This window comes from Onychomys torridus, chromosome 12 (assembly GCF_903995425.1).
Source record: "Onychomys torridus chromosome 12, mOncTor1.1, whole genome shotgun sequence".
NCBI lineage: Eukaryota > Metazoa > Chordata > Mammalia > Rodentia > Cricetidae > Onychomys > Onychomys torridus.
In genome coordinates this window covers 66,009,341-66,034,035 of record NC_050454.1, presented here as the reverse complement: position 1 = coordinate 66,034,035, position 24,695 = coordinate 66,009,341, and the positions used below count along the sequence as shown (strand labels likewise).

At 37.7% G+C, this 24,695-nt stretch overlaps 3 protein-coding genes across 3 annotated transcripts; 1 reads left to right on the top strand and 2 right to left on the bottom strand.

Moving 5' to 3' along the window:
- Positions 1–15,713: 15,713 nt before the first annotated feature.
- On the bottom strand, positions 15,714–16,166 carry LOC118593767 (keratin-associated protein 15-1-like). Its single transcript, XM_036203289.1, has one exon. It carries the CDS (start codon positions 16,164–16,166, stop codon positions 15,714–15,716), a length of 453 nt encoding a protein of 150 aa, XP_036059182.1.
- Positions 16,167–19,081: 2,915 nt separating this feature from the next.
- On the top strand, positions 19,082–19,588 carry LOC118593808 (keratin-associated protein 14-like). Its single transcript, XM_036203383.1, has one exon. The coding sequence runs from the start codon at positions 19,082–19,084 to the stop codon at positions 19,586–19,588; it is 507 nt and encodes a 168-aa protein (XP_036059276.1).
- A 3,868-nt stretch (positions 19,589–23,456) lies between these two features.
- On the bottom strand, positions 23,457–23,978 carry LOC118593869 (keratin-associated protein 13-1-like). Its single transcript, XM_036203451.1, has one exon. It carries the CDS (start codon positions 23,976–23,978, stop codon positions 23,457–23,459), a length of 522 nt encoding a protein of 173 aa, XP_036059344.1.
- Between the last annotated feature and the right edge of the window lie 717 nt (positions 23,979–24,695).

Below are 24,695 nucleotides of genomic sequence, written 5' to 3'. Positions count from 1 at the left end.
GAACTTGGTACAAAGTGCTTCCAGGGGCTTTTAAGTTGTACTTTTGCCCACAGAGATTCAAAGAACTAAGCATCTAGTCAGTAGAAACCATTTTCTTTCACCGTTTCTTTCCCAGTCCTGTTTCAACAACACGTAGTGATGTAAAACACGACTCTTACTCCAAGGATGAGATAGTGTATTCTAGAACTAACTATGTTTTACTACAAAGCAGAAACACAGTTTTTTTTTTTGTCCCAAATACCATGTTCAAGACTGACATCAATTTCATGAAGTCTTCTTGCAACAGAACAAAGACAGTAATAAATCAAGACATTTTTCAAAAACAGATAAGCACATCCAAAATCTCTGTTACAAATCTCTGTGAAAGGCCTTTCATAATGGTCATAAGGATATAAGGTCATACATACAAATAGGTGATGAATCAAGGCAGCTAAAGATAGCCACAGATAATTTTCTATTTGGCTCTGGATCTGTAACATCCAACCTCTCCATAGCCAATGACATTGTGATCATCCAATCAGCCTTTGAAAAATCTTTAACATAGGGCTTAGGAACTTTTGTTCATACATAGTTCACTCAGGAATTATTTTCACTTTCCATAAAGAATATGACTTAAGGAATATGTACATGCTATTTAAATTTTAAGATAAAAATCAGTGTGTGTTCATTTATAAATTCTCAAAGCATCACTCTTCAGTTTGAATGATAGTGGTAGACTCTAACAAATGGGAGGCAATGCTCAAGGATAGAAGGAATTTGTAAATGCCAGAAGCACTTCCTCTAAGACTCAAGGAACAAGAGGCAAGAAAGGAAAGGGAGTCTGTAAGAAGACAGAGTGAAGAGCTGCAGAATTCCTTCCTCTAGAACTCATACAGCTTTTGTAACTATGAGCTCATAGTTGTGAGTACCAGCATTGGGTCAATAAAAGAATAGCCCTACTTATAATCACTGTAGAAGGGAGAAGATCCAAGTGGTCCCAACCTTTACTACTGAACTATTGGCTACTATTAGATCTCAAGAGCGGAGGATTCATTATCTTTAGTTGTCTACACATTGTTGAGCCCATCAAGCTCCGTGGTGTAGCTTCAAACTCACAGACTGTGCTGATTAAACTCATACAATCACAAAACAAAAGAATAGACTTGAAAGTATGGGAGAGTATAGCAGGAATCTCAACAGGTCTTATTAATACAATCAAACTCGGAGACAGGTATTGGGGTGAATGCGGGAAGATCAGAGAAGCAGAACAAGCTAGAGCTACCTCACCTTGCCAGTTCCTCAGCTGATCCTGTTTCCTCAGACTGGTGCCTCAGAGTCCTCATCCAGAATGAATCTCAGCTGAACTGTTGCTCAAAAGCCGGAAAGTTTAACCAGCCAAAAAGCTTCTAGTTTCCAGTCTTCACGCCTTATATATCTTCCTGTTTTTGCCATCACTCCCTGGGATTAAAAGTGTGTGTCTCCATGCCTGGCTGTTTCCTATGTGGCCTTGAACTCACAGAGATACACAGGGATCCCTGTCTCTGGAATGCTAGGATTAAAGGCTTGAGTGCCACCATTTTCTAGCCTCTGTATCTAGTGGCTGTTCTGTTCTCCAACCCCAGATAAAATTATTAGGTTGCACAATATTTTGGGGAACACAGTACCACCATAGGAGAGATTTATAGGGAGGAGACAGGGTGAACAGCGGTGGTATAGATATGGGAGAGGGAAGACTGAGAGTTGTCAGTGTACTTTGTAGGGACTAAGGACAAATTTACAAAAGAGAGAGAGAGAGAGAGAGAGAGAGAGAGAGAGAGAGAGAGAGAGAGAGAGAGAGAGAGAGCTCTGCACTGAAAGAGAAAAATTAGGATGAACATCATTGCTTTATGGGAAAATGAAGGAAACAACTTATTTTTTATAAATTCTCTACTTGAAAATCTTGAAAACATATTCAAGTAAAAATAAAGGAATACCATGTTAGATGTCAAATGCCGGATAAGATAACACAAGAATTATGATTATACTCAGGCACTCAGAAACATTCCCAGAGTCAATCATGAACGAGTGAATGCAGGTATGCAGGTCCCATACAGCCTGAATTACAGCACCTGTGATGTCTCAACAGATCTCAGCTTGTCCACAGTTACCGTTGTTACCACCAGGACACTGAGAACACTCAGCAGGGAGAATGGATTTCTTGAAACTCTTAAGGAATGCAATCTTGTTTTATTATTTCATTCTGTTTTTAATTTGCTGCAGATTCTAAACTGTTGTGAAAATAAATTAGATAGAGAAAGTTATGGCAACATGAAAGAGGGTGATATATATATATATATATATATATCATGAAGAGATATATGGAGAGAAAAGATATAAGATAAGGCAAAAGAAATGTATGGAGTAAAGGTTAGTCATCATTATCTTAGAAGAAGAGTCAAGATTTCATATGCAAACTTCTAAATTGTCTGACAGATTGATAGCAACAAGTGGAAATGTACATATCCACACTGTGGGAGAGAATGCAGAGATTATATGGGAGGAAGCAGGGTTCTTCTTTGTCAAGTATTCCTGTGCTTGAGGATTGCATAGAAAAGAAGCAGAAAGACAGAACACATCTAATATGAAGCCAGAATGCATCAATAGTTTTACAAGAAGTTCACAGGAAGATGCAGCATAGAGAAATTGTCCAGTTTAAAGTAAGCAAGTAACTGTAAATATGCGAAGAAATAGTGGGGTTTGATGTTTAGGATGACAATGGTTATGTCGAGGCAAGACATTCAGTGTAGTAGGGATGACGATGGCCCATGTGGGTGAGTGGACAGTGAGTAGAGTTTACCAGTTGACAAGAATCACATGGTAAAGATGGGATGGAGATAACTGAAAGGATGGGAACTTGCAGATTTACATAAGCACTTTCTGGTTCGATGAGAACCATTCATTATTTGTTCATATAGCACATATGAATTTGATATTGGATCTTTTTTTTACAAAGTAATGGCTGCTACAGTGAGGTTTTCTTTAAATTTTCAACTTTATGGCTTTTCATGACTCACTGTTTTGTAGAATAAGGGGTAAGGTATTCTGGATTTGTCTATACTACATCCAATTAAGGAGATCTGGGAAGATTTTTGTTTGTTAAATAACGAGAAGAGGGTTTGAAGGCACAGAAGGTGATTTCTCAACTTACTAAGTTAAAATTAGAGACTTTTTTTCTGCTGGAGACTAAGTTCTAGAAGTAGTTTTAGCATACCTAAAAAATGGAGAGAAATATTGTATAAGTATCATTAAACAGCCCTGATTTGCAGGATAAGCTCTGTTGTTTATTGATAACAGTTTTTAAGCATTTCCAGTCAAGTACATTCCTACTGATAATCCAGATCTAGGGCAGTGCTGAGCTTAATTGCTTTTATGAAATTAACTACAAATGAGATTGAAGATTTATAAAAAACCACTGTATTGATAATTTTTTTCCTTCCCTTTGTAAGTATGTTGAATGATTCAACCATGAAGGCTTTTTTTTGAACATGTAATTTTGTCTTTGATTAGAATCCACTAATGAATATTTAGGGGTTTTATTAACCATAGACAGTATGCATGGTGCTATGAGGAAAATGACATTATATAGAATATGGTCTCCATTTAAAGGAGAGATAAAAAATAAATGATTTTTAAAAACCTGCAAAACCAACTTCTAAGACGGTTAATAAAATGATTCCTAATGATCATCTGCTATACTCATATATTGATGCCTAGCCCAACTGTCGTCAGGGAGGCTAAATCCAGCAACGGATGGAAACAGATGCAGAGACCCACAGTCAAATATTAGGCAAAGCTCAGGGAGTCCTGCAGAAGAGGGGCAAAAGGGTTGTAGGAGACACTGGCGTCAAGTTCACCACAAGAAAACCCACAGAACCAACTGACCTGGGCTCATAGCTCACAGAATCTGAACCAACAACTAGGGTGCCAGCATGGAACTGACCTAGGCCCTCTGCACATAAGTTACAGTTGTGCAGCTTGGTCTTCTTGTGGGACTCCTAACAGTGGGAGCAGGGGGTATTTCTGACTCCCTTGACTGCTTTTGGGACTCATTCCTGCCACCAGATTTCTTCATCCAGCCTTAATAGAAGAAGAGGTTCCTAGTCTTTCTATAAGTTGATGTACCAGTGCTGGCTGATATGCATGGGAGGCCTGCCCTTTTCTGAAGAGAAACAGAGGAGAAAGAGATGAGGGGATGGAGGGGCTGGGAGGAGAGGAGGGAGGAGAAACTTCGGTTTGGGCTATAAAACAAACAAACAAATAAATATTGTGGTGATATATTATGTACCCTAATAAAATTTGCCTGAAGATCAGAGAACAGAACGAGCCACTAGATTAAACATAGAGCCAGACAGAGGTGGCACACACCTTTAATCCCAGCACTTGGGAATTGCATGCCTTTAATCCCAACACTTGAGATCTCATACCTTTGCTTGGGAAGCACACATACTTTTAATCCCAGCCCTAGAGAGGTTGAGACAGGAAGTGACATGGCAGGGCAGAGCAAGTTATGTAAGGTGCAAGGAGACAGGAACTAAAGGCTTTTCGGCAGAAGCGTCTCTTTCAGCTAGAGACTTTTTCAGGCTGAGGAGTTGGTGAGGTAAGAGGTGTGGGCTGGGGCTCGTTCCTTTGTCCCTCTGACCTTTCAGCATTCACCAATATCTGATTCTTGGTTTTTTTTTTTTTTTTAATTAAAAGACCTATTAGAATTTGAGTTACAAAAAACAAAAAAGCACAAAACAACAACAACAACAAAGAAGCAAGTGATATTTTTAACTCTACTAAAGCAAAATAAAACACTGCCACCACTGCTGCTGCTGGGGCCACCACCCCCTGTCAAGGCAATTTGGAATTAAAGCAGTATATATAGACATATGTGTGTGCATATACATTATGTATGAATGTATATACATGTAGGCATGTATGTGTACCTTTGCCTATTATATACCTGTTACATAATTTAAAAGTATCAACAACCTGAGAACAAAAGACACTCAATTCAAAGCCAAGTTCTCCTATAATCTCAACTAGTCAATCCTAGTCATTTTATGTAGTGGGTAGCTTTTCCAGCTTTGACCTGGAAGTACTACCCCTAGTGAGGCTTCTGGTAACTGCTATGCCTACCTATTGCCCCTGGGGCAGGGTGAAGATGGGATCCCTTAAGAACCAAGATCAGGAAGTGGTCACTCTCTTGCTTCCTTATGATCCTGGATGCTGGGTGCTAGGCTGAGCAGAGTTTTCCAAAGAACCCTGCTGGACTGCTCCTCAACTCTCCCAGATCCTGTAACCTATCGTTTAATTTGAACACTGTGTTATTATTTCCCTTCTTAGATTGTTGAGTATAGATGCTATGTGTACTTAGCTTGAACCTTGCTAAAATATCTCTGTTCTACATCACTTGCACATCCAGAAGTTTCCTACATTGTATAAGTGTCTATTCATTCATTCATTCATTCATTCATTCATGAATTTAGAAAATAGTTTCAGAGGGCAGATTTGAACCATTTGTATGCAGACACTGAGTTACAGCAATGAAATAAGGAAAGCCTGAGAAGGATTTCTTTCTGTTCACATTGCCCTGTATATTCTCTGCTGTTGTGGGTTTAGGCTGCTTATTTGTTTGTCGAGTCACTGAAAAAAAAAATCTGTTCAAGCTCTTCACTTTGAATTATGATGCTATTGATTTTTGCAAGAGTTCATTTGCTTCCAATTAAAATTTAGTAGAGTATGGGGTGAAAGGTTAGGTTGAAATGCCACAGATAAGAAGGGGCCAGGGATATGACATGGCTTTCCCAGGGTCAAACCTGTTAACCGAGTCAGCAACTCTATGTCCTAAAATCAGCACCCGTGAACACCTATGGCTTCTATTGATCTGCTGTCTAGATGGAGGAAGCCACTGGGAAGTACATTCTCCTGCCCAGTTCATGACCCTGTGCTCTGTGTTCCTGACACATAATGGTTGTTCAAAAGATGTCGACTGACAAACTGATTGATGTACAAGTTCTTTCTGACTCACTCATTCTATGGTTCTATGTACATATCCACCATCTTCCTAATTAGACTCCTAGGATCTTAATGGCCAGGACTGAGGGCTTTTAATTACTTTGTCTTCTCTCAGTCCCTTTGGATGTATGCAACACTTTAAAGATATGCAAGGAAGTCAAGTGGCAATTAGCTTAATTTACAGTGATATCTAATTATATTGTTAGAATATTTTTAGACCTACTTTTATGGTATGTACTCCTCGGTCTCATGTCACAGTACATATTCTACCCATATTTTCAGCCTAACACTATATTATATAATTTCTTTGAACATATGAATTACAGTTTTAGACATTAAAGATATTTTGTTTTCTGACATGTGCTCAGGATTTCCTCACTACCAATTCACATAAAACTCAGATAAAGACAAACGCACCTGACTTCTTTCAGTTAGTAATGTAAACAAGGTAAAGTAATTTCAGCATTCATTGTAGTTACCGCACTCACTGAGAGGACACGTGGGGTCAAAGTAGAGGACAATGTATTTTACCTCAGACAAAGGAAAATTCGCCCAAATGAAGTGTTCTGATATTTCATCTGAAAGCCACTCTTCTGAAAACTTCCTTTAAACCTATGCACAAATTCCTCCCTCTCTCTTTCACCTTCCTCTCCAAAGCAGCTCACTCTTCTTTTGTCAGTAACTTTTGCAGTTGCTACCAATTCCTCAGTGGCTGCCAACATCCTTTCATCAAGGTAGCTGACTGGAATTATGATTCCTATCTCCCTCTCTCATCTCTGACAGAGATATCAGATCTCCAGGAGATCAGTGACTCCTACGCTGGGGACAGGGAATTCCTGTAGTCCCACCTTTAAGATCCAGTGAGGACTGTTGCATCATACCCCTGCAGAGGTACTGGCCACATTACTTCCGATTCACGATCATCCCAGGTCAACTGATACATTTGAGGAAATTCCAATCAATGTCCTAGTACTTTTGTAGGAAATTTGTTACTAAACTTACTAACTGCCGATTTTCCATTACAAAGGTATCATCCAATATTTTGGGGAAAATTGTATATTCATTGTCTAATACCTTTCACAAGACCATGAGAATTAAGTATCATGTAAACTACAAAGCATTCTTAGAAAATAAAACTATGCTGAGATTATTGCTAAAATTAATGAATAGCTATTTAAATAACATTCTTCTTAGTTCAAAATGTAAGCCAATAAGTGGCTTATTTTATGGAATAATGAATTAAATTTGCATTAATAACTTTTCCTGATTTTCATTTACTTTTGTCAAGTAGAAGTTTTGATTTTGTTATTAATTATCTTTCAGTCCAAAGTTTGCAATTTCACTTGGTAAAGTATCCAGAAATCTAATATTTCTTGTATGCCTATCTAGGGACCACTTGATTGACTCAGGTTTCATTAAGAACTGTGATGCACTCATGGAGAGGAAATACTAGATTCTTTATAAAGAAATGGAAACTGACAAGTAAAATAAGATATGGGATTAGTTATAATACTATCCTTAATAAATCCTGTTCAAAGTATTTTCAAAATGTGAGACTTACACTGTTAGTGTGCCATAGAATGTGTTTACTGGCCATGATCAGAACTTTTAGTGGGGATGACAGAGTAAAATAGGATGGGATAGTAGGAGAAATAATATAAAATACTAGCTTTTGAAAACCTAAAGAGAGGGAGAAGGAAAAAGGGAGGAAGATAGAAAGAGGGGGAGAGATTCTGAAATAAATATATTTATCAGTATGAGTCATGGTCACACAAATTTGAAATCACTGCGTAGATAATCATCTATAGTATCTCAAGCTAGATTCCCCTGTCACTAATGCAGGGGACAGTCACCTAGTGGATCAACACTTGCATAGAGCACACACAGCCTGGGCAGTAAGAAAGTTCCTATGAGAAGTGTCCATGTTTCGAGCTTGTAACATTTTGAGGTTATAACACTCAGAAATGAATTTCTTCAAGAGCTAAAGACGGCTTGATATTTATAAACAATGGAGTCTGTAAACATCATTGTTTATTGCTCTGTCTTGCCAGATGGATCATTTTATTGAACTGCAGAGAAATTGAAGGTAGGAGGCAAGTCACTGAAATGGGGAAAAGATTAAACAAGTTTTCAAAGAAAAATGTATGGAAACTTGGAGAAGTGATGTTGAGTCAGCATTCTATAACCCCTTCAGAGGCTGGAAGATGCCTAGACTTTCAATAGATACACATTGTTCTTCTTACCTAGTGTTACTTGTCTAAAAAATATGTTCTGAGGGTGAATGCAATTCAAATTTAAAATAACTCACATTTATGATGCATAATATATAAAATAGTTGTATTTATAGCAAAATATCCACAAATATAAACTGAATATTTATCCACTAAGATATATTTATCCACTAAATAGTATATTTCTAACTTGTAGGACATTGGAAAAACTTAATGAGTTCAAATAAATTCAAATTCCCCCTTATACAATATATTGAAAACTGTGACTTAGAAAATGCTTCCAAAGGGCTCGATTGAAATAATAGTCAATTAATGAAAGCTTTATTACAGCCTGCTACTGTATTTTCAGTACAGAATTTGTTGTTAGAATTTTATTTTGCTATTTTCATGTTCATAATATTCTAGGGACATATAACACTATAAAATTAAATATTAAATATTTTAATCTTTAAATTGGTTTTCTTTTTGTGTTTTTCTATAGTTCTGTAAAATCCAATTATATAGTTCAATATTGGAATAGTCATTTCTTACATATTAGATGGGAAAAATCCATGCTCAAACGTAGTAAGAATGCATTACATTTCACACGTATTTCTGTGATATCGACATGAGCAATGTTAACCTCACTCATTCTATTAACATGTATTTTTTAATTGTGTCCTCATGTCTGTGCGGTTATGAGTGTATGGTGTCTAGACTGTGTACGAGCTGCTGAGTGCTGTCCTGTGCTTCATTAGAGGACAGAAGAGGGCACTGAGTGTTCTTTTCCGCCTCTTTCGACATCACTTCTTTAAGACGGAGTCTTGACCTCAACCTTGAGCTAGGATGGCTGCCAGCAATCTCCCATGAGCCTCCTCTTCCCCGCTTAGCAGTACTGTGGTTACAGACATGCACATGGCTGCTTACGTGTATGTTGGAATCCATACTCAGGTCCTCATGCTTGCTCTTACCTTTGAGCCACAGCTCCAGGCCTTTGTTCACCTCGCTGTACTGTTTTTTTTTCAATGTTACTGTTTTTCCATTTGTGCTTCATTGGATTGAGTCAATATTCGTAAAGCTTTATCATGTGTGCTCCTGGATGTGTTAAGAGTGATTTTCAGGCCAGGCGGTGGTGGCGCACGCCTTTAATCCCAGCACTCGGGAGGCAGAGCCAGGTGGATCTCTGTGAGTTCGAGGCCAGCCTGGGCTACCAAGTGAGTTCCAGGAAAGGCGCAAAGCTACACAAAGAAACCCTGTCTCGAAAAACCAAAACAAACAAACAAACAAAAAAAAGGAGTAATTTTCAGCATCTACAGTTCCTTTACCTGCTCCAAAAAAACCCTTAATGGCACAGAAACTAATAACTGAAAATTACTTTAGTCAAACAATTTTGAAGAAGTAATTCTTAATATTTTTTTATTTCAGTTGCTTAAAATTGTAAGAAAAGAACTAGAGAGATGAGTCAGGAAACTGGAGATGTTATCATGTGGCTTTTGTTAAAATGTTAAATAAGTTATTTGAAAATAATCTAAACATAATATATTAATGATTCCAAATTTCATAAATTTTATTTTAACCCATAAGAAGAACTTTAAAGATTTGCATATTGTTTTTACCTAGTGAACAAAGCCCAGAAATGTAATTTGGTATGAATGGTGGATTATTCTTGGGACAATTTTTTTTTCATTTATGCATAAAGGTAAGGAAAACTGTAAATAAGAACTATTTCTGATTCTGTGTTGAAATATTCATCTCTGACAGGACTGCTCTGCAGGTACCATAGTTTCTTCTCTACAATCAGAAGCAGTACATAAGAAGTATGATGGTTTAATAGCTAGACACAGCAGCTGAAGCAGGAGAGGTGTCTCAGCAGTTCTGATTTCCTCCGTGGCAGAAGACCCAGGTTCAGTTTTAAGTACCCACACTTTGGCTCAAATCTGCCTGTAACTCTAGCTCCAGGGGCTCCAATGCATCCTACTGACACATCTCCCTGCACCTGCATATACATGTTTGTACATACACATAAATAAAAAGTAGAACAAATCTTTAAAAAATACAAAAGACACTCTAAATAACAGTAATAAATTATTATAAATATTGTTAGTGAAAGGTCAAGGGGGTGTCTGCATGAAGCCCTCATTTCTATGTTCTCGTTTCTTTGGCTCAGAAGGTACTCTATATGCTCCAGGAAGAGAAGGACACCAACCCAACCACAAAATCCTCGACTTTACAGTCTGTCCTGCCTGTAAGATGTTGCAGACAAAACAAAATATTTCTAATGGAATTCTTGTCAGAACTACTACAAATGATAGAACAGGGAATTCTGAGGACTTTATCTTAAGCAAATTTTGACTAGACAATAAATTAAGAATTTTATTAAAATAACTCACTGCACCCTCACCTAGGTCTATGTCACATTTGGGTATGAAATTGCTACTTGGAAGTTTCCAGTAATCTCTTTATGGCACATTGTCATATTAAGTAATGCATATGGTACTCAGAAACTGAATTTGTAGTTCAGGATCAGGCTTCTTTCCTCATGTGTACTGGGAGATCATATCACAGACATCCCCAAATGTTGCTTTTCACAACGAACAGTCACCTGGTCTTCCCTGTGATGTTTCTCCAATATTCTCCAGGAAATCACTTCCACTTGTTAAAAATTAATTAATTGATGGATTGATTGATTTACTACTTATTAATTCTATGTGTTTTTCACATCATGTATCTTGATCCCATTCATTCCCCATTCCTTCACACCCTCCCTCTGCCCCTTAACTCCTTACAATAGAACAAAATTAAAGACAAAAAGGAAGAAAATAAAATGAGAAAAATAAAAAGGGAAAAGAATTAAAAATCCCATCATGTTGGAAGCTGCAGTACGACCTGTCAAGTCATGTCATATTTGTCTTTGTCCATTCATCTCTACTTGCAAGTAAGTGTTCACTGTAAAGAGTCATTGCTCTGGTTTGAGGCCCCTGGTCTCCATTACACATTTGATGTTGGGTCCTCACTAGGACTCTTCCTGGACATCCTGCTGCTGCGCTATGTTGTAGAGATCCTGCAGCTTTGGGTCTGCAGGTCAGGTCCCTTCACATGCTTCCACAGATCATAGATGGAGTAGATTCTGGGTCAGGCCAAGTCATATCCTTGGTTCTGGATCTGGGCTAATCGCCTTTCCCATAACATATCAATACAATAGTGATTAGCCAAGGTTCTCCCTTTGTATATACCATATTCAATTCATTTTTATCTATCTATCTATCTATCTATCTATCTATCTATCTATCTATCTACATATCTGCCTATCTACCTATCTTCTATCTATCTATCAATCATTTATCTATCTGTATATGTATCTATAGATCTATATATTTGGTATCAGGAATGAGCTCACATAACTATAAAAGTTGAGAAGTCCCTTGATCTTCCATATAAAGAGCATAGAAGTGGATATGACATACTTGAAGTCTAAGCTGAGTCTAAAGACCTAAAAACTAGGGGATCCTGAAGTATAACCCACAGTACAAAAGAGAAGAAGACATGCAATTGATCTGGCAGGTAGGCGGGTAAAAAAAGGAATGAGTTCATCATTCCTCCATCTTTTTTCCAGACCCCAAAAGATTGGAGGATGCCTCTGCTCATTATCTTTACTTGAGTCTACAGATTCACACAATGATCTCATGTAGAGGAATTCTGATAGGTACATCTAGGAAAGATATTTAGCCACATTTATGGGCATCCCCCACCAGGACAAGCAGACATAAGACTGTGGCAATCATTCTAATTAAAATTGTAGTTAATCCATGATACGAATGTTATCTATGTGTCAACTACATTACCATTTCTTATTTTAAACTGTACTTTGGCAAGAACTGAAGATGTTCATAGAAATAAGCTTTAACAGTCTTTAATGAGATTTAAATATTTTAATGAAATTTAAACCTATTAAATTTAATTGATTTTTTAATGAGATATTAAGAATCTTATAAACCCATGGTAATGGCCACAATGGTTAGAAGGAAAAAGTAGTTTATGGTCAATTCTACAACTTTTAGCCATGTTCTCAAAATACCTTAAGTCCTGGTTGTGTACATTACATAGAATGAGTAGGACAAAATGAGGGAAGTTCTTGTAACTCCCAGAAGACAGTGAAATTGTTCATGAACTAGTACCTGGTCTCAAGTAGTTTTGATTCTTAAAAGAACAGCAAGAACAAATTTTGCCTTACTATCTCTTCTAGGTTTGTAATAACCATGATGGGCATGACTGCAATAGACAAGCATTTTAGAACAGAGAGGAGAATACCAAAATGCCATCATTACTTCTTTCTAATTGCAGTCTCATCAGAAAATAAACATAGTTATTCTTTGTCAAGTAACCATCTTGTCATTATTTTAGGTTTGTGTGTACAAAGTTACTTATTTAATTATAATTTGAATTCCTAATCCATAAGTAAAGTGATATTATGTTGAATGCACAGTATCCTATCCTATTCTTATCCTCAATGGATGAGAGTTCAGTGTGCATAGCTAAGCACAAACCCACATAGTTCCTTCCTAGGACATAGATCTAAAGCTGTGGCTCTTCATGTATGGGAAACATTACCTAGAGCAGTGGTTCTCAACATTTCTAATGCTGTGACCCTTTAATACAGCTCCTTATGTTGTGATAACCCCCAACCATAAAATTATTTTCATTGCTATTTCTTAACTGTAATTTGCTACTGTCATTAATTGTAATATAAATATTTGTGTTTTCTGATGGTCTTGTGTGAGCACTGTGAAAGAATTGTTCAACTCCCAAGGGAGTCATGACCCACAGTTTGAGAACCAGTGAACTAGAGATAATATTTAGCAAGATCCAGGACATTTTTGTTTGACTCAACTGGACATTGTTACTGTCATTTAGGGGAAGAGATTATCTCATATCTTCACATCAGACTCAGAACTCAAATTCTAACAAAGAGTATCCAATACAAATGTGAATAGAGACCAAACACTGAGTAGGCAAAAACAGCAAATGTTTGGTTAAAGTTCAAAGAACACATTTATAAAAGGCAGAGTATGAAAAAGAGAGGATGTGACAGAAAGGTCACAAAAGAACAAAATAAGCATGAAAAATACGTTGGCCAAAAACACCATAAAATGGACAAATAGGTCCAGACTCTTTCGATGCCACCCTCTGTCCGAGCATGCCTCATATATGCAGCTGGGCTTCGTGCACTGTTGTGTTCTCGCCAAGGCATCATTGGAGAGTGTCCAGGGATCAGCGGCACAAAATATCAGCTGTTTGCATATGCACAGGTCTTTTATTGATTCCACTGGGTAATAGTTAAATGATGCTGAAAATCTCATATAAATTTCACATTAGGATCTAAGATTTAAAAAAAAAAAACTACGAAAATACATTTTAGAAAGTAATAGGAAGATTATGAGTAGTTTCATTTGCTCTGTTAAGTGAGGAGGCCTATATTTGTGGACAACAAGGTACCAAAAAGAGATTTAAAGACAGACACAATGAAGCACCTCCAAGAAGCGGGGATGGTAGGACCTCACCACAGGCTGGAAGAGAAGGAAAGGGCATATTTTCAAATGTGGCTGTAAAGATGTTAATTAATATTAGGTATGGTTTAGCTATTAAGATTAAATAAAAATATTTCTTAGAATCTTAGTTTGAGAATAGACCTTTCCATTGTATTACTGAGGGTTTCATAGAACTCAGAGCCTCACACCAAAAACATAGTTTAGAGGTGTGAGAAAAAACAAAATGAAATAATCTCTTGGCTTTAACCTACTAAAAGCATTCTGCCTAACACTAATTCAAGCAAAAGATAACTATCCAATAATTCTCAGTTCTCTCTCATATTCAGTTACAAAGTTGGAATTTCACCTACTGAGTCCTATGCATGGTTTGACAAATGGATTAATTTTTATCAAACAAATTCTGCTTAATGTGACTCATGGAAAATCATATATCATTGTTTATCATTTCATCTATCAGTGATTTTTCTTTACTTTATTGAAAAGGGGAACAAACACTTACCATGAATGCTATGAAATGGTAATCTTCATATTTCCTATGCTAGGTAGTATTATTGATCGACAGGTCCATCAGTTAATTAGTACATGTATCTACCACTTATTTTCTCTTCCCAGTGAATTAACTCTCAGTAGCAAGAAGACAAGCCTGTTGTTTGTTAGCTGTAGGTCTCCTTAGCCAACTTACCAAAGATAATTTTGGAGTGTTTATTTTTCTTCTCTAAAAATCTAGGAGTGGTGCTATATGTTCATAACTTCAGCTACCCAGGAGGCCAAGGCAAGAGAATTTCAAGTTTGAAGCTAGTGTGGGCAATTTTTCAAGACCTTATTCAAAGTAAAATTATTTTAAAACTCAGGAGTATCTTACTTTTATGCCAACAGCTTGGCATGTGCAACAAACTGGGTATCCTTTTTCCACACAAAAGAAATCTTTGAGCTAACCATCTTTCCCTCCCTCTGTCCTTCTGAGGCTCAGACATACCTTCCAGGTTTCTTGCCATTTCCCTCCCTGGGACTTTTCGATGACAAATCTCTTTCCTCCCTAACCCCTTGTGCCAGCTGCTCTTCAATGGACTCCAAGTGGTGTGACACATCAGTAAGATTCTTTTGATTAAACGAAGTAATTAACTAACTAACTAAATAACTAACGCTTTCCTCTTTTAATGAGGAGTTACAGGACATCCTGTGCCTCTTTGTGAAGCCCTTCTTTGTGTTTCTTTGGAACACTATTGACTTGTCACATGATGTTAGTGTTTCTTTGAAACACTGTTGACTTGTCACATGGTGTTAAGCTAGAATTACACTTCTTGAAATGAGAGAACCCATACTTTCTTCATCACAGTGTTTGGTGTATAATACAAACTTATTAATTGTTTTCCATTGAACGCCCCACTGAAAACAAAATGTCTGAAGTAATTACATGAACAAATGGACCCATAGGGGAATATAAATCTTTCGAGATACAAAAGATGGCATGAGATAGGATAGATACAAATATGAATTTTCTTCTAATGCTTCCGCTTTTCTATCAGACAAAATGTAAGACAAAAGAAAAAAATTCTGAAAAGTATCAGATGCATTGAATAAATATGTCATTTATAAAATAATAACAAAACCAAACTGGAATGCCAAAATTCGTGCTAGAGATATAAGTTTATTTAAAATGAACTTGAGTGGAGGAACTTAAGGAAATAATGAGAGAAGAAATTTAGAGGGATGGAGGGTAAAAGAAATGATCCAAGCATTTATATAATAACTAAAATACCAGCTCTCTCTTACAGTAGAGTTGAAAGTTCAAAGGTTAAAGTTACTGTGTCCTCAGAAAATCGTTTGCTTCCAGGTAGATTATGATGCCGAGACAAATGCTCATCGATAAATCCTAGATGTTGGAGGAGCCGTTTGAATTCCATAAGGTGCAGAAACCATCATGAGACAACTGGGATGTTCAGAAACCTGACCCGCAAAAGCGAGAGCTAAAGCCTGGCTGGTAATAAGATGACTGGATACTCTTGGTAGAAAAGTAACCTGGACGGTAGAAGCTGGACCCACAGCCCTGAGAGTGAATGCCAGAGCTCCCATACCCGAAAGATCCAAAACCCGAATTGCCATATCCAAAAGACCCAGTAAAGCCTCCATGGCAGGGCCGGGAAAAGTACTGCTTGGGCCGGAAGCAGGATCCCTGGAAGGATCTGGTCCCGAAGCATGGTGAGTGACATTCCAGGGGCTCATCGAAGGTCTCCTGCTGTCCGTTGTAGAAAGAGGAGCCTAGCTGGAAGTTCTTTGGCGAGTAGACAACATTGCTGCTGGGGTAGAAGGAGTTGTAGCTGGAGACTGGCTGCCTCACGAAACCTCCACAAGACTGTGAGGAGAAGTTCCCAGAGTTGCAGACGTAAGACATGTTGTCAGGAGTTCTGGTGTCAGTGGAGTTGCAGTGATGAATCTGCGAGTGTGAATACCGTCCTCTAACACGGGTCCTTATATACCGAAGAGATGGGTGTAGTAGTCTGTGTCGATTTTAATGAGAATGCCTAATTAGGATCCAGTAAAAATGAAATACTGTAACCTTCAAAGGGCTTTTTATGAATGTGTACTTCTAAATGAAGGAATTTCATTAGTTTTCAAAGCAATTATTCATGGAGCAAAAATGCAATTTCTCAATATCTGCAGTAAATCAAATGAAAGCCAATATAATTGAGTCTTTAAGGTAGATAGATACTTCATTTATTTCCACCTTCAAGATGTGATCTAATGGATGATGCAGCAATAATCTTTCAGGATTCAACACTCCACCAAAGTTTGTATTCTAGAAATAGAATTATGATGCTCCAAGTTTAGAAACTTGATTGAAGACAAATCAAAAGCAATCATCATTTTATATTTCTTCCTCCAAATGTTGTGGATGTTATGAAGAGAACAATACAATACTAATCCTCAGAAGGAAAGAAATTCAAGATCAACGTTGTTCATGATACACTTTGTCAACCTGTGTTTGTGGACATGATTATATAAGGTTGTGAGGACCAATGTTTGCATGAATGCTTAGAACATTATTATATTATAAAAGGTTTCTCACAGAATCACAATCCCTCTGTTGTCTTGCCTTCCTTTCCCTTCTCTCCTTTTGTTTTCTTCTTCCCTCTTCTGTTCATTCCCTCTGAGTAACCTATGCAGAGCCTCATGTAAGCTCTACCACACTGGGGTATGCTATCAGCCCTTTCATTTTTATTTTGGGAATTAGAATCCAATGTGCCCACACCTTCACTGCTTCGTGGTGAAGTCATTCATAAACTTAACAAGCTTGATTATCAAAATACTCTTATCTTCCTAAACTATGTCTCTCCCCTCTTGGTGTCACTGACAACAAAGCAGCAAAGCATAAACATTATTTCATGGCCATACTAGTTTTCATTTCAGATGGTGTTTTGGTTTTTTTTCCCTGCATAAAGTTAAAAAAAAAAAGTAATGTGGAAAGTACCTGTCACATGCAAATGCCACAGAAAGATCAAGAATTTGAAGAATTCATAGTTATACAAATGACTCTTATATATTGAAATGTGGGTAGGGAAGATTATCAAAAGAGAAGAGAATGTGAATTGGAGAAGAAATGATTTAGGAGTTGTTAGTTGTGTATCTATCAATTAACTTATATATGCCTCCTAGAAAACTAAGTCTTGGGATTTTTCTGTACTTTTCCATTTGGCACAGCATAGCTAACTGTACAGGAACTTGCCTCAATAACCTTGTGGAAATGAAAAAAACTTTGTATATCATCCATTCTTGGCATAAATTATATTCTACATTGAAAATGAGCTGAGACTAATTTTATGAAGAATTATGATTACTTGGCCTAATCTTGAAGGATGAATCCAAAATGAACTGTTCTCGTAGGTAAAGAAACTTCTATCCCGGAGTTCTGGGGATACTGAATCAGGTTGCCGTAATTAGAATTCTGATCTGATTAAAAAAAAAAAAAAAGCTGCTAAACATTTTCTAAAATCTCCCACAAATTCTAGACTTTTATGAGCCTGAACATTTTAAGTTAACAAAACAAAGAAGAAAAGAAGAAGAAATAAAGAAAGCAAATGATGCTCTCTCATTCAAAAAAAAATTACTATTGTTCAGAACTAGAAGGAAATGTTCTATAATATGAAACACATCCAACAGCACCTAAGGCACTCCAATATAGCCCTCTCCACTTTCTCCTCCTCCAGCTCCAGGCATCAGTCTTCATTAGGCTCTTGCACTGAGGTGGGACACAAGCCATGGAAATCGAGGAAATATGACCCTCACTTTGGACATGTTGCGATACTTGTCAGAAGCACCTGAAAACAATTTAAGTCAAAGTGATATATGCTGCCTTCAGGGCAGAGGAAGCATCTCCTGGCGATGGCTGCTTTGGCCTGACACCTCAAGGCAATTGTTTTATAAGCTTTCTTTAGAATGAGGACATTTACCAGGTTATGGAGACTGTTTTCAGTGGGAAATAATAACCTTCATTAGAGATAAAGATACGTTGAACATCATAACCTCAAGATTTTTCCTTTTAATGCATTTTATCATATTAAGTGTATAATCTTTAGCATTCAAACCAGCACAAAGCATGAAGTATTTAGCTCACAGCACAGTTAACCACTGACACACACACACACACACACACACACACACAGAACTTGTGACTGGCATTTAATATCTGGATTCCATTCTTAAGCAAATGCATGAGAAATAAGCATTTCTCCCTATTACAGTAAAGCCATTTAAACTGACGTACAATTTTTTTTTTAAGTCCTCATACATCTTGCTTATCAGTGTTTGGATGATACTATTCATCACAGAAGCTTGCCATTGTGAGGCAGCAATCAGTGTGCGGTTTTGTTTAAAAGAAGTGACTCTGAGTGGATCAGCGAACAACTTTGCTAGCCAGATGGCAACAATTTTTGGACAGATTGTGCAACGGGTATCAATTATTTTTAATTAAGCTAGCTTCCCTCAGCCCAGACAGTCCACCTCTAAAGCAGTTTTCTGAGTGATGTGCAGGGTGAGCTTTTGCTGACGGAGGATGAACAATAGCTTTGAAGACCGAACACTATTACCTGCATTCCAGGGCCGCAGACATCACCACTCTGTGCAGTTTGAAACCACACGAAAAGTAAATATGCATGACTGTGATGGCATTTTCCATTCAATTAAAGCCAGAGGTAACTTATGTTGATGTGCTATGGGGATGACACACACAAGGACAGGGATATATAAATGCTGTATGTCCAAGCAGGCTCATTCAAACTCTGAACATCCTCCTCCGCAAAGACTCTCAACATGTCCTGCAACAGCTGCTCTGGAAACTTCTCCTCCCAGTCCTTTGGGGGCCACCTGCAACACCAGATCTCTTCTTGTGCTTCCTCCTACCCCAACAATGTCTTCTACAGCACTGACCTCCAAACTCCCATCACCCACCAGTTGGGTTCCTCTCTCCACAGTGGGTGTCAGGAAACCTTCTGTGAGCCCACCAGCTGCCACACATCCTATGTGGTCTCCAGACCCTGCCAGAGGCCTTGCTACCACCAGAGGATTCCAGTGTCCTACGGACCCTGCCAGTCACCTTTCTCAGGATCTTTGGGCTTCAGTTCCAGGGGCTTCCAGTCTTTTGGTTGTGGCTACCCAACCCTGGGCTTTGGATCCCGTGGTTTCCAGTCAGTGGGATGTGGTACTCGCACTTTTTCATCCCTAAATTGTGGGTCCAGCTTTTACCGCCCAACCTGCTTCTCTTCTAAAAGCTGCCAGTCTGTTTCTTACCAGCCAACCTGTGGAAATGGCTTCTTCTGATCTTCTACTGGGGAAACTAGAAATGTAAAAGGTGCCTCCTACCCACTGAGTTAAGAGCCACACTGTCTTTTGATCTCTTATGTTAGTCTCGGAATTTGACTTCTACTCGCTATTATGAGTCCCTGTAATTGGAACATGTATTTCTTTGGAGAAAGATGCTAAATGGTTTTCTTATCGATGTATAGACTCGCAAAAGTCAAACATAATTCTCTCTTCATGTATCTCTTAGTAATTTCTCAAACTGCCAATGCCTTTTCTTTTATGAAGGGGAAGGGTGTAAGTTTAAATAAAAATATGCAAGTGGACACCTATGTATCTTGTGAGGACCATTATTAGTTTCATCTTCTTGTTTTCAAAACTACTTCAAATTATTTCCCTAAGCTTTGCTGTATCTTGCACTTGCCATTTTAATTTTAAAAAGCAAATTCATCCTTTTGTATTCGTAGATTTTTTTCAACGTTTTCTCTTTTCTCCATCTGTTAATAGTTTCACACAGTGAAAGGAAGAAAACACATTATTAGGATGGAAGACTGATTTTTCTGCTACATAAGGAATTATAAACCAATATTTTGTATAACATAATTATAATATGGAGGGAATATTAGGTAAACTGTACCATATAAATTTGGAAGAGAGATTATTCGTAAAGCTACATTTTAAAATATATGCAAAATTGCAGGCAGGTAAGAAGTTATATGATCATGAGTTAGGTGGAAATGGGGTCTGGTCCTTCCACCTTGACTGCCAGATTGAAATCTCCAAATGAAATCTATAACACATACAAGAGTTGCTAATAAATATGGTTAACATTGTACAGATATTAATTATATGTTTTGGTGATGTCTCAGTTTGGCTTTGTGTTTCTGGGGTTTGATGAAAAACCTTTAAAAAAACATTAAAAACCTATGCAAATAGTCTTTTGTTTCAGGATTTGATCTGGTGTAGAAGTGGGATGTCGGATTTGAAGAGCGGACTGTGTTACCCAGGCTTCATCAGTTAATTACAGGAATCATTATCAAAGGTGGAGATGATTTAACCCCCAGGCTCAACACATGCTGGTTTTATTCCAGCTTTGTCTCAGCATCCAGTTTCAATTGTTAATTGTCTCATTTTTTCCTTTTACCGATAACCAGTAGTAACTTCCTCATCATACATAAGGTCTGGTCTAGGGAACTATTAGTCTACTTTTGCCATGGGTTCATCTGGTGGGGTTCCAGATAGATGCAAAGCTAACTAATTTTGTTAAATTTAGGACAGGGAAAGTCTCCCATTTTTAAAACCTTCTCCTAACAAAAGAGACTATTTTCCATTCAAAGTCGGAATTCAGAAGGATCGCAATGAGAGAAATTATTGTTATTATACTAAACAGAACAATGTACATAGTTAAAAAGATGACCTACATGGAGATGGGTCTCTCCTTTTCCTTTCCTTGGTTTGATTGTCTTGGGCAGGTCCATTGCCAGCATGATGCATTAATACCCACTATCTACCAGTAGGTGGAGGTAGTGGGAAAGTTAGGTGTACATGAAATATGGGCATGAATTTATGCTGCATCTGAACACATAAAAAATAATCGAAATCCTCTAGCTACTGTGAGCATGCCTCATATCCTTAAATACATAACTACTTAGTTTATTATTTGGAACAGCATCTAGAATTTTAAACTTTGCAAAGTAATTCTTTTCAAAAGCTGTTAGTTAAAACCATGTAATTTTTATTGTAAAAAAGAGTTGTATTTATATGACCAGGAAGAGTTTATTGTGAGCATAAAACTTAAATAATAAGTGGATGACAACTTCATGAGGGTAGGGGCCATCACTGGTTGCATGGAAAGTTAAACATGTAATTTTATTGAAGACACATCCTGTATGTGTCAACAGAGTTAGAATAATGGGCGAGGAGAGATGTTGTAGTGGCGAACAGAAGGTGCTTCTCCTGCACATTCTAGCTCAGTTTCCACCACCCACATCTGAAGATCCAGCTCTAGGGCCATTGGACCCCTCTGACTGTGTAAGCACCTTCACTCAACTGCATATACCTATAAACAGAGCCTTTTTAGGTGGGTTATAAACATTTATTTATAGTTATGTAAATATATTTATGTATTTAATCATATATAATTTAAAATAAAATAAATATTTTAAAAGATAGAATAAAATTAAATAAGAAGGCAGTTTTAAATAGAATGCACAAAATCTGTTCAAGACCAAGCCAGAAGAAATCAAGGCACGGAGAAGAGGGATAGACACATAGTCTTACTCTAGGCATGGAATGACTGGCAATTGTTAGCTTCTGGAAAAAAGAAGGGTCAGTTTATTTATTTATTTATATTTTTAAGAATGTAGCCCCTGGTAAGGTGATCATACCTCAGTGGTAAGAACAAAGATTTGGGAAGCACAATTTGCTCTTGAGTATTTTTTTTAAAGGATACAGTTGAGTGGATAGGGAAGGAGGTTGAATTTTGGAAAAGTTGGGGGATGAATATGATTTAAAAAAAATTGGAGGAAACTCACTCTGAAGGAACTAATTAAAAGATGATGATCACTTAGTATTAGGAGGCAAAATCCTGTGTTTATGTATGAACTTTGTACATGACTTTTATTTGTTTTAAATCATTTCCCCTAACCTAAAAGTAGTATATTATACTTAAATAAACAAACAAAAACCTTAAAGGAAAGCAGAAAGCAAGACAATCCACCAGTAGAGGACACTATCACTAAGGGTGAGAGAGAGGGAGGAGGAGGGAGGAAGACAGAGGGAGGGAGAAGGAGGGAGAAAGAAAGAGAGAGAGAGAGAGAGAGAGAGAGAGAGAGAGAGAACAAAAAGTTCTCTTGAAACACTCTTCCTAATTAAACTCATATTTATTTTAACTCTTTTTGTGCATTGTCTATATGAGACTAATGAATTAGGTTCAACAGATTAAATATATGATACAATTCCCACAGCAGCAGTAGTACCAAGTAATGCCTGATTATCCTATAAGTTGTATTCTTGAAAACAAATGAACCAGTTCCAGAAAGAACAAGGAACTGGCATTCCTTTATGAATTCAAATTATCCTGGGGCTTGCTCTAAAACTCTAGCAAACTTCAAACTCTGCTAGAATCTCCCCCTCTTGTCTAAAGAGGTTAACAATCTTGCTCTGATGTGTAAATGTTATGATAAAATCCTATGTCTCATATTACCTTCTTCCATATAGCAAGCTGTCACAGATGATGCCAGACAGGCTGCTGGCACACAGATTGTGTGAGGTTCCCACCTACTCTGTAAACACCCTTCTCTAATGTTTCCTTTAGGGTATACAACACACATATATGTGGGTATCTCCAAGGTCCCATTAAGGTAACAGAAGGACTCTGATGCCGTGATGAGAATCCCCGAACTCCAGAATGCCAACTAATGAAATATGCAAGCCAATGAAGAAATACTCTACCCTATGTGACTGATCCTGGGGAGGACAACTCTGAAAGTCTATCCAAATGTCCTTGAAGATAAGGAACACAACTAAATGTAGAAATGTATGTTTGCAAACAAAATTAAACAACTATATTGACATGTAATGAACTCCCCAAATGCTTGAATGCAAACCTATGAGGAAATTAATATTGAAGGATACAATACATTGAGGTGTCAGGTTGCACAAATGTATTAGATGAAAATTTTATTTTTCAGTATCTTTTGAATGAAAACCAAATAGTACATACATCATTTTTTTCCAAAGCAAGGAGAGAAAGGAATAATTTGAATTTGCTTACAAATTACAGAAATTGAGAAAGAAAGAAGCTGTTAATGGAAGCATTAACAGACAGCAAGAGTGAGGAAGCAAGAAAACAATGGCTTCAGAGCATAGACATATTGTATAAAGAGACTCAACAGTAAAATCCATGGAGCATGTTATCACAGGTTGGTTTATAACAAGGTTGGTAGGTACTAGCAGGCAGATGAGTTGAATAGCAGAACCTGGACCCATAGCTCTGGGAAGGGAAGCCAGAGACTACATAATACAGATATTCAAAGCCACTGGGTGTACAGCCTACTGTGTAGTACCTGCTAGATCCACAATCTAGGGAATGGAAGCTGCTTGGCTCAAAGCCCAGAGACCCAGCATATGCCTCCTGGCAGGGACTGCAAGGTGTGGAGCTTCTGGAGTAGTAGCAGGCTGTCTGGCAGGGGCTGGACACCACACAGGAACTCTGGCAGCTGATGGGCTCAATGCAGGTCTCCTGACAGCTGGTGTTCAGAGATGATTCCAGCTGGCAGGTGCTGGGAGAGCAGTTGGTAGTGGTGTAGATCAGGTTGCTGGGGTAGGAAGAGCCACAGGAGGAACATGAGGAGGGCAGGCAGTGCCTGGAGGAGGTAAAAAATTTTCCAGAGCAGCATTTACAGGTCATGTTGAAAAGAGATGAGAGCTCAGCTGGATGTAACTGAGAGGATTCTGAGTTTGTCTCTCACCTGAGCAGAGCTGGGTTTATATATTCTCAGCAACAGGTGTGGTACCCAACAGGATCATGCTTGTCCTGTGAGTGTTCTGTCCCTTATATATGTGCACTGACAAATTTCTCTATAACTGTAGTTACATTTGAATACATTTTCTGCACAGTATATTTATGGCTGTTGTAATTTCATTGTAACCTAGGACATGCCAGAAATGCCATGATTATTTTACACTAAAAATTATTTCATCATGTCCAGGAAAATCCTTTTTCCTCTTGACATACTGCTTGTGTGTTTTGTCATTGGAGGTTATGAGGAAAACATTTTTCTTTACAAGGTATGGAATGAGAGTAACTTTTTTTTTTTTTTGTTAATGACTTGGAAACATCACTTCTTGCTTAATGTGGAACCCACTGAAAATTAACCCTATCATCATCATCCTTTCTCATTTTTCCCCATTATTCTCTGTAATTCACTCAACATTACCCAACAAAAGTAATAAAAGGAAAAACTGGATGACATTGAACCTCGGAAGATAGAGAGGAAGACGATTGGATGAGTGGTGCTCTGGTAGCCAGCAACAAAACTGAGATCGCCTAGCAAGTGTCAGTTTTGGACTCTTTGAATGGAATTAATCTTGTAAATGCCCAAAACATTTGATGAGGAAATAAATT